The sequence below is a fragment of the Helicoverpa zea genome, chromosome 5 (genome assembly GCF_022581195.2).
Source record: "Helicoverpa zea isolate HzStark_Cry1AcR chromosome 5, ilHelZeax1.1, whole genome shotgun sequence".
In the NCBI taxonomy this organism is placed as follows: Eukaryota; Metazoa; Arthropoda; class Insecta; order Lepidoptera; family Noctuidae; genus Helicoverpa; species Helicoverpa zea.
Window position 1 is genome coordinate 4,801,995 of NC_061456.1, and position 10,600 is coordinate 4,812,594.

The 10,600-nt window shown below is 34.1% G+C and overlaps 2 protein-coding genes across 5 annotated transcripts; both read left to right on the forward strand.

Annotated features, from left to right (window-relative positions):
• Positions 1 to 487: 487 nt before the first annotated feature.
• On the forward strand, positions 488 to 8,773 carry LOC124630490 (larval cuticle protein 16/17-like). 4 transcript variants are annotated; one of them, XM_047164425.1, is made up of 4 exons: positions 488 to 510; positions 3,599 to 3,707; positions 7,528 to 7,702; positions 8,343 to 8,773. In XM_047164425.1, exons 1-4 carry the CDS (start codon positions 505 to 507, stop codon positions 8,512 to 8,514), a joined length of 462 nt encoding a protein of 153 aa, XP_047020381.1. In that variant the 5' UTR covers positions 488 to 504; the 3' UTR covers positions 8,515 to 8,773. The 4 variants fall into 4 exon arrangements, with proteins under 4 accessions (XP_047020381.1, XP_047020383.1, XP_047020380.1 ...); XM_047164427.1 differs by lacking the exon at positions 488 to 510 and adding an exon at positions 1,897 to 2,017; XM_047164424.1 differs by lacking the exon at positions 488 to 510 and adding an exon at positions 2,165 to 2,402.
• Positions 8,774 to 9,260: 487 nt separating this feature from the next.
• Positions 9,261 to 10,343, forward strand: LOC124630488. Its single transcript, XM_047164422.1, has 3 exons — positions 9,261 to 9,339; positions 9,543 to 9,696; positions 9,884 to 10,343. The coding sequence occupies exons 1-3, from the start codon at positions 9,261 to 9,263 to the stop codon at positions 10,341 to 10,343; spliced, it is 693 nt and encodes a 230-aa protein (XP_047020378.1).
• The last annotated feature ends 257 nt before the right edge of the window (positions 10,344 to 10,600 follow it).

The following is a 10,600-nucleotide window of genomic DNA, read 5'->3' on the forward strand; positions in this document are numbered from 1 at the left end:
CGATTCCAGGTCAGGCAAGTACCAATGCAACTTTTCTAAGTTTGTATGTACTTTCTAAGTATATGTTAAACACCAATGACTGTGTTTCGGATGGCACGTTAAACTGTTGGTACCAGCTGTCATTGAACATCCTTGCCAGTAAATCTAACTAGTCTAACCAAAGGGTATTGTGTTGCCCGGGTAACTGGGTTGAGGAGGTCACCATTCCTTGTAAAGCACTGGTACTCAGCTACATACGGTAAGACTGGAAGCCGACCCCAACATAGTTGGGAAAAAGGCTCGGAGGATGATGATTCTTACAAAAGTATAAAGATTTTATGTCACATTTTTACAAAACTGCACTGTAATTCCACACCTGCATTTATAGGATACGATAAACATGACAAACATCCGGCAGGTTGAATAACCTCCTATGATTCCAATAGTCATATTTAATTTATTAAGATACATTTTTAACTTATGTGATCGTTAACGACAAGAGCCAGTTTTATTAGAAAACCAATTATGTTGGTAAGCAGGTATATTGATGTGACATCCTAATTTGGCGAGGACAGTTAATTAATCTAAAGCAAAATTAATTTATTTTATCTCTTTTTGGCATAACATAAGTGCCGAAATCGTTTATATAATTTATAATTTGATTGCCTTCATAATTCAGTTATAATTATTTATATTTTTGAAAAAAGACACCGATATGGTGAGAAGTTGAAGCATTTTTCTTCTTAAGGTCAGTCAGATGCATTCTTAACCATCCAATATTATTTTAATTGGTTAAAAAGGCGCTTGAGACAGTCTAACTGATGTGAAGATATTCCCAGAAATTAAAGCTCTATGGTGGGTCCCATGAAGGTTTCTTATAAGAAAAACTGCACATAATACTGCAATCAGTAGCACTGTTCATTACCTGAACAGTAATTCTTGTTTTTTGTATCGGATCTCGAACTCACTTGTTAACTTGTATTATAACATTTTATTTACCTCATGAAGTCATAAAACCCATTTCGAGTAACGTTATAAATGGGAGTCGATGATGTAGTTTTCATAAAAACATAATATATTATTTTAAAAGAACTGTCTCCAAAGAATTTGTGGAACTACGTGGGTGATACCTTCTACGGAGCTATCCAAAACAGTCATTTTACGGTATCAAGCCTTTTAAGTAAAATTGTCTTTTTATTGACCCCTTAAGTTTATTTTTAACTGGTGAACAATAAAAGTGCCGCTAACTTGAGATAAGTTGGTTTGATAACGACTTTATTAGCGTGTGTTAAAATGAATTATTATTGGTGCTAAAATGTAAAAGCTGTTAATTTGCACTGTCATCAGGCTACACTCTTGTTCCTTATAGTTTTTTGTTGATACAGCCTTATAACGTAGTTGATAAAGTCTATACATATGGGTATGCAATTATTCTTCTTTCCAATGTAACTACATATATGCCGCTGGCTCTGGTCTTTCTCTATTTATGTCTGTTCGTGAAGTTATTGATCCCAAAGTACCTACCTATTAAATATAACTAACAACAGAGTTATAAATAATAAATGGAATCAATTATCCGATTTCCTTTTGAGAATTCTCTTTAAATGCATCCGTCTAAAATCATAATGATGACAATAATTTCACATAAAAATCGGCTGACCTTTTACGAACATTTCTTATTAAAATTGAATACCTGTCATGTTTATAGGCGCCATTACTCATATTTAGGACTTCCTAATTGAATCTTAATTCCCATCATTGGCTCTCATATATCTACTTTTATCACGTAAAAGGCATACTGTCATATCTTGTAGTACAGTCATCGTCAAAAGTAGTTAAACAAAACAACATTCATAGCTTAGCGGCTGTGTGCGACACTGTGTCGTCGATAACTGACCAGAGTATTCATTTTTTTTTTGAAGTACAGGATGTTAAATAAGTTATGGCATTTGTAAGTTGCTAGGCACTCCTTGTAATACACTGGCACTAAGCTGCATTCGGTTGGACTGGAATCCGACCCCTATACAGTTGTGAAAAGGTTTGGCAGATGATGACGTTTTATTTATTTATTATTATTTTATTTATTTTTAAAAGGTTTTGTGTCGATAACTCTTATAAAAAAATTATAGTAAAATTTGACGCTGTTAGGCACATTTGGAAATTTTAATTTGCATTTGACTTTTGATGCTGACTGTACGTATAGTGACATCACTTAGTGAATACGGGCGAAATTGCCTTCACCCACTAAGTTAGCGGATATTGTGCGTGGCCGTTGTTTTTTTACGAAGAAAACCATACTAAAAGGTGAGCTGGATAAATATATTCATTCATGTGGACGACGGTTGTAACACTGTGCACACTGTGCGGATTTTATGTGTGAAATTGTGACTTAAGTATACAGAAATATGGAAGGATTTATTAAGGTAAGGAGCATGAGATTTTGAAAGCGTATGTTTAATTTTTTTGAATTAACTTTGTAATATGTTATTGCAGATAAATTAAATTTATTTAAAAAATCATCTTTCAGCATTATAAGAAGTAACATTATTTATAGCAGAAAAGCAATAAAACTGCAAAATAATTAATACTTTTATAATATGTTAACACTAAATTACATTTTACTAATAAAATGCATAAAAAGTAAGATTTGAAAGAGATCTAAAAGTATTTTTCCAAGAGTATGGTAATCAACCCTTATACAACACCTCTCAGGCTTTACGTACAGCATAACAAAATATTTTTAAATAAAATTAATACATAACAACTATTTAGAAGCCTCCACGTGGATTCAAAATATATTATGTTGTATAGTGTTCAAGCTTTTTACCAGCATTATCCATAAGAAAATATTAATTAGAAAAAAATGATTCATTAGTTTATTTACTTTTATACACTAAAAACTATAATTAAACTTCATTTTTTTCTGCGTCACGCGTATCATATAAACTGACAGTAAACTAATGTGTAACATTACTCAAACTGACTTAAATGTAGACAAACACGCGGCTTTGCTTCATGTGTCGGCAAATAAACTCTTGCGCACCTCAAATATTGATCATATCGGCAGATTTATATGAGGAAGTTTGGATTATCTTGCAATTAATGTCAAAAACAATTTCTCAATTCAGAGAATATTGATAGGGCTGTTCAATATATTACTTTTCACTAGAAACTCAAAACAAACTTGTGTGAGGAAGAAGTATGTTCATACTTACTTATAGGTGTTATTTTTAATCGTAAACAAAATTTCCTTAATCTATAAGCAATCAAACATGCTTCCATAGAGGTTGGGGTACATATTGTAGATACCTAGTTTACTTAACTACAGGATACTGTAATTTCTTAGCAGGGTTTTAATCCGGTTTTGAGCATAATTGCAGAAAGCTAGTCGAATGACCGCTCTTCGTATTAATTCTATACTATTCTTACTTTGTATTTAAATACGTCACTTCATTTGTATTTGTACTTCAAGATTAATTGTGACCCAATTAATAAGGACGTCGTTAATCATTAATAATTTTGTACCTCCATCTTTGCATGAATAAAATTAATTTCAGTACCCAAGTTAACAGCTTTGTTTAATAAGAGGGTTAATAAAACAATTTGGTTTTATTTTCAGGGTTTTCTGATGATATCAGCGGTGGTCTTGGTGCACACAGCTCCCAGGCAACCTCGGCTTTCGTTAGCAGAATACGTTGGACCAAGTTATTCATACAATAACATAGATGGTATGTCAATATCAATTGTGTATCTCGCAGTTATCTGGTTTATCGGCTTGTATGCTGCTAATATAGAACAATAGAAAATCAATTGTGTCTCGCGTGTATCTGCGCATATCTCGCGTATATCGGCATACAACGGGTTACTGCAAACCTCTCCTACCTCTTTATGCTGTGCCCTACAGGGTCCATATTGTTTCTAGTATATTATTTAAACTTTAAAAAAAGTACCACCTGTATTACATATGGAACGCAAATAAAGAATTGAATTAATTGAATGACTAAAGGACAACTCGTCAAGTTGTTGAATGTTACATGGAGTCGTTGAATGGGATAGACGGCTTTATTATGTACCTATGATTAGGGTGTCCATGGGATCGCCACTTTAAAGTTAACCTTGCTTCAAATAAAAATTAATTAAATTATAAAATGTCTCTATGTATGTTTTAGTCAGTAGTTTAGCTAAATATGATATTTTTTTATTTGAGTACTGTGACCATATGTTTGCCACTTAAAAAGTAATCCTACTTTAGACAGCAAAAGTAAGGAAATGATATGATATGACACACTATGATTTTATATTAAATTTTATTTAAGATAGGCAATACATACTATTTAATTCAAAGAATCAAAGGGCAGCCTCTCTGATGTAGTTAGAACTAGTCTAATATTTAATTTGAAACCTCTACATCTTCGAAAGTATACGGTTTTTGATAATTTATTGCATTTCTTATAAAAGAAATAAACCTATAGCATGTTTATTAACTACTGCTATCAGTCACATCGCTTATTCTAAACATTTCAGTTTCTAATTATGACAATGAGATAGTATTACATATAAATTAAGACAATCTATATACATACTTATCTTAATTCTACATAAAAAATAAATTGGATGTGCTTTTAATTTAGCACTTATTTGTTAACGCAGCTCAAATGGTTGTGGCATTTTGGGCTGCAGAGCATATTTTTCTTAAAACAAGCACACCGTTTTGTGCGGCACTGGTTTTTCGCTGGTCTACAAACACATTTTTGAAAACCCTTGCTTCCAAATAAAGATTCGCGTAACACAGTTTCTCTCAAAGATATTGGTGTATGAAGTATATCATCATCATAATCATCCGATGAAATTTGCATTTCATGCCGTTCAAACCAATTTTTTATGATTCCTGATTTAGTTCCTATTCTGTACACTCCATTTTGGAAGTCAACAATTTTTCCTCTTATATTTTGTATATCCAAAGGACCGCGGTCTGCTTTAGGAATGCTAATAATCACCGTTTCACCAATACTCAAAGGTGGTAATTTTTTTGCCATATCATTTTCCATTTTCGCGGCAGCTCGTTTTGTACCTTTAAGAACTTTATTTGGTTGAGGCTGTGTATCTTGTTCACTTTTGCATGCAACATTTAAATCATAGCCTTCATGTTCCTCATCAGATAAGTCACGTACAGCGTCGACGGTATTTTCAGATGACTTGCATGTATGTGCTCCCGAGTTTATCTCTAAGTTCTCTAACTCCTCAGTTTGAACATAGTCTTTGCTGTCAACTGGTTTAATTTTATTCTCATTAGTTACAGATTCATCCCGTAATTTTTTTGAACAACAAGGCTCTAATTTAGAATTTGGATCAGATTCAGTTTGATCAGGAATTTCAATATTACTACTCAGTTCGTCAATTTCAATCTCCGATTTTATAGGCTTTGTAGCTGAAGACACAAGATTGTTTTCGCTACTGGATTCTTGCTGTGAGAGGTTTAGTAATTGTTCTTCTGAATGAGGTATAACTGTACCACTTAATCCAGCTTTGGGATCACGACCAAATAAAGCTTTGTACGGAGATTTTCCAATTATGTGATTTAATGATGCATTTCTTTCATATTGAACATGATGGCATCCTATGGACCAATTTGTGGAGTTGTTGTCATTCATCCATGTCCTTAACATAGTTTCGATATCCTGGTTGTTTTTTTCTACACTGTTTTGGGTCTGGGGATGACTAGGGCTCCTATTAACTATTTTACATTCGGGCCACATTGAAGTAATTTTTGCGATAATCTCTGTCGTGAATTCACGTCCTTTATCAGATTGCAGGATGTACGGTGGTCCAAAAATCATAAATATTTTCATTAATTCCATTGCTACCTCCTGTGCACTATCAGTTGTAAGCGGCCGAAGGCTAACGAATTGTGTAGCATTGTCTTGATAATTTAATAACCATTTATATTCGCCATCGGGACAAGATTGAAAGTCCATCAATTCCACCTGCCCCCGAATATTAAAGTATCCAGATGCAATTGGCTTTGTTACTGTAACTTTTTTGGGTAACACCTTTTTCGTTTCACATGTAGGACAGAGAGCAAGGAATATTTCTATTGCTTTTCTAGGTATATAATATTTTGACTTGATAGCATGTAACATTTTGTCTCGCCCACCATGACCGCACGCTTTATGTATGTCTTCCAATGTGTCAAAATACTCGTTTCTAGCTATAACACGCACCGTCGGAAAATCCGAAGATTTATTTTTAAATATCAGATAATCTTCGTTTTCTACAGTCATAATATCATACTTTGATATCCAGTAATAATCCATCGATGTCCTGGCTTCCTTAGATTTTATGGCCACCCTTGCCTTTCGAACATTGCTTATAACCTCTACAATTCTTTCGGCAGACCATGGTTTTCTTTGGGAACCTGAAACAATAACACCAGTTAAGCGTACGTGCTTATTTAGATGGAATAAAATAAATCAACTTTTGTGCGGATGTTGGTTATAATTTTTGGAAAAATTACAAGCCAAGGACGATCCAAAAATAACCGTTATTTTTTAAAACAATAAAATAAGACAAAAATTAAGAGGAGGTTTATTTACGACCGCGCTTCTACCGCATTGAGTGATTATGTCACATATAACCAGAATAAGTTGTTCTTGTGTTTAACACTATTTACAGCGAGTGCGATTCGGCAAAACATAGGTCTCGTTAAAGTCACAACTGAGCTTTGATTCTCAAGTGAGCTAAACAATAACAATGAACTTACCTTGATTTTGTTGTTCGTATTCAGTCAGTTTCGAATAAAATTTTTCTTTAAAAGTAGCTTGCGGTGGCGTATCGACAGGTAAATCCATGCTGTGGCACTATAGTATATTACAAATAACGCACTTTAAAGTATGTTTAATCGAAAAATAGCATAAATATCAACACAGTGCTATCATTGCGAGCTGTTTGACGTTTAGTGACGCTTGTTCAATCAACGCTCGGCCTTGTCATTCAATTAAATGTCGTCGTTCAATGAACACGCTAGTCATTCACTCAGACGAATGCGATCTATCTACACGGCACTGCGCGCGCCGCAGCTCGAACCTAGGGACTAACTTGTCATTTGAATTTGACCCGTAACCTGTACGTTATTAAGAACGTTTTATATTGTCAATACATAATCAATACAAAGCAGACGGCGACGGAGGGGTGACGGCAAGCTTATAGTAAACCCATGGATGTCTACTAGATACAATACTCCTATTTGCCATCACACAAATACATACTTTACAATTTCATATTAGAGTTTATTTTCGTCTGAAATATGACGAAATAGTATACCGGTCCACGTGAGATGGACAATATAGTAGTAGTAAGTCCTTGTTTCACATGCTGCCTGCTATAAAAAATGCATCACAAACAACACATCATAATGTATATTGCGAACAGACAGACAGACGTGGAGGGGGAATTTGTTTTATAATACGTTCATGTCCAAATTGTACTGTTGTACCTAATTCCACAAGTTCTTCAATATGAACTGATCAACAATATTTTTGTTTATTTCAGGAAATCCTGGGATGTATTCCTTCGGTTACGACGTAATGGACCCAGAGACTGGCAATGCTCAATACCGTTTTGAAGAAAGGCATGCTAATGGCACGGTCACTGGCACGTATGGCTATATCGATCCTAATGGCAAACCTGTGAAGTACAGATACATCGCCGATAGCTTGGGTTACAGGTACACATTCTAATCTATCTATACTAATATTATGAAGAGGACTTTTTTGTTTTTGTTTGTAAAAATTCTTTCGCCATTAGAAAGCTACACTATCAACATATGCTACATAGAAATTATTGGATTGATATAATAAAGAAAAATTACTATTTTATCTGAATGTAGGCCGCTTTCGAGCTGTAATTTTATAAATCAATGCGAAAAACCAATTTTTAAAAGTAGACGGACTTATGCCTGATATGATGATGATAATAATTATTTTATTGATCAAAAACCTGGCAGTTATAATAACAAACTAAGAAATCGGTTAGAACTTCAACATGTTGCCTTAACGCCTAGTGTAAGATTATCGCAAGCAGATTTCTATACTGGTCAGAAAGTTTTCAAAGGCGCCATCGTTGTTAGCATTATATACAATTGCTTTTTTAATTTTATAAATTAGTATGTATCATGCACAATTCTAGAATTATTTACAAATTAGTTATTTAATGTAGATTTTTAACTCTATTTTAGATGACCATCTCGTAAAAAAAGACACAGTAAAATAAAGTGGTATAATTCTATAGTTGATAAAACTTTGCTATCTTTTTAATTTACTTAGTTGGTACTTAGTATTAACCTTATTGCTATATTTATTTTCCAGGGTATATTCAGACGTGATAACAAACAGACCATTGCCGTTGCCCCTCATTTTGAATCAACCAACAGAACCCTCAGTCACATGGACTCGACCACCAAAACCACATAAGAACAATGTTATCACCCATCTAGTGTCAGAACTTGGAAGTCTCTTAACTGACAATAATTTTGTGTAAATATGAATACATTTAGTAAATAATTTATACAATTGTGAAGCATTTATTAATTAAGCAACTGTGTATGTAATTTATTGTGCTATTAATAAAGTTTTATATTAATTAACATTTTAAATTGGACTTTCACTGCATGAAAAAAGGCCTTAATATTCTTCTTAGTTTAAGTAATCCTAGAAGAAAGGTAAATGATTTCCTATATGTCAAGTATTGTCCAGATGCCATGTGAGTGTAATCTTTAATAATATACCTATGCAGTATATATTTTTTTTTATTTGTATCCTAAAGGCTCCGAAACTACTGAACTGATTTGAAATAATATTTTACTATACGCTGTAATGTCCTGTCCGGGCACGGGAAATTACTTCCACGGGAAGCGAGTGAAACCGTGGGAAAGAGCTAAGTCATCATCTTCCTGCCCTGTTCCCAAGTCATTTGTGTTCGGCGCAACATGTCTTTTTCTTCCATTCCTCTCTGTCAGACGTCATACTTACATCCACTTCCTTCTGCTGCATGTCCTCTTTCAGGTCCACCTCCATCCTTCCACATTCATATTTAGCACACTCTTTGTAGCATGCGTTTTACACCGTCTCATCAAGAAGCAAAAAAGGTTGCATCCTGGAGTCTTGTAGATTGACGGTAAAGCCATAAACGAAAAGCAAATTGCAAATATCAGCTGACTGAGTCACCGTGACAGCTTGAAATGTGATATATTTCTAGCAAGGATCTGTTTTTGATATTTTATTGCAATGAACCGTATCAAGGTGAATAACAGGCATTTGTGGAATTTCTATGTGTTTCCTTTGATGTTCTTTACAACTGTGGCATGTAAGTATAGATATAAACAATGATAAATAAATCTCCAATTTGGGGATTTGGATCGAAGTGTAGGAAAGTTTGAAAACAAATAATAGCAATCATTGAGAGATGGGATAACTATGCAAAGACTTTAAAGTTCTTGTAAAAGATAAAAAAAGGAAGATATTAAGACTTTCAAGACAATAAATTAAAACCAATATAAAATTCTGTAGGTTTTCCAACTAGCAGACCAGATCTGGAGGCGCAGCCTGAGATAAGAGATGAGAAGCACTTTCCTAACGGCACAGTAGTTGGTAGATATACGTACATGGACAATGAAGGAAACCCAATACAAGTGAAGTATTACGCAGACGATGCAAGCTATGGGTAAAATATCAAATATTTATTGAACTTTAAGAACACAGCTTTTATAAAAAAAAATCAAGCATTATTGCATTTATTGTTGTTCATATTGTTGTACCAGTAAGAAAGGCAGTCAGTTACAGTGAAATAATCTATCAAAATCAGTTCCTGAATCCTAACTTTATTGTTTTACCAAGACTTCTTATTTCAGGGTGGAATTAAAGAGCATTAAAGTTGTGGATTCAACAGGCGATTCATCACTAGTGTCAGCAGTAAGTGCAAATACAAATAGTCAGATTAGTCCGAATAGCCAACCTAATAAATTGGACTTCAATTTGATAAGGAATGTAGAATCTGATGCAAAGATGTCATCTACAAACATGCTACATGCTAATACCAACATGCCTATGATCGAAGCTGGGCAATCTGGCGCCAAATACAGAATCAATGAACCAATATACAATTTCCCAAACAGAGAAGGAACCAAAACGAATCGCTACAAAGTTGAGAAACCCAATCCTGATTATGAGATCTTCTACCAGAATGAACTGAAAGGTCCTAAGAAGTGCAACAAGGATAAAGTTCGTGTTTATTTCGATAAAGAAAATAGGAACATTCGTAGTGTTTCAGTCAACAGTTTCGAAGCTGACAAGTTTTGTGAGCAATTCTAATTAGCTATTTAATGTATGTTTAGTAATAAAAGAGGTTTATGTTTAATAATATATATTTTTTAAATAATTATCCTATCATGCTAACAATAGCGGTAATACGTCCGTGCTCGTCGTAGAGGTCACTGACGGCAGATGACTTGACTATGAGGCACTCAGACCTGTCGTAGAGTAATGAAGGATCTTGCTTGTCCCTAACATGAACTGCATCGCCAATGTAACAATAGCCACGTCTCTTGTCTTCACCCAAAAGTGTTACC

Excerpts from the sequence above, each read along its gene's own strand:
- LOC124630488 (XM_047164422.1), top strand. The coding sequence starts at position 9,261 with ATGAACCGTATCAAGGTGAATAACAGGCATTTGTGGAATTTCTATGTG. Across the intron at positions 9,340-9,542 it reads GTTCTTTACAACTGTGGCAT|GTTTTCCAACTAGCAGACCA; the intron begins GTAAGTATAGAT and ends AAAATTCTGTAG. Across the intron at positions 9,697-9,883 it reads GCAGACGATGCAAGCTATGG|GGTGGAATTAAAGAGCATTA; the intron begins GTAAAATATCAA and ends TTCTTATTTCAG.
- LOC124630490 (XM_047164424.1), top strand. Across the intron at positions 3,708-7,527 it reads TTCATACAATAACATAGATG|GAAATCCTGGGATGTATTCC; the intron begins GTATGTCAATAT and ends TGTTTATTTCAG. Across the intron at positions 7,703-8,342 it reads GCCGATAGCTTGGGTTACAG|GGTATATTCAGACGTGATAA; the intron begins GTACACATTCTA and ends TTTATTTTCCAG.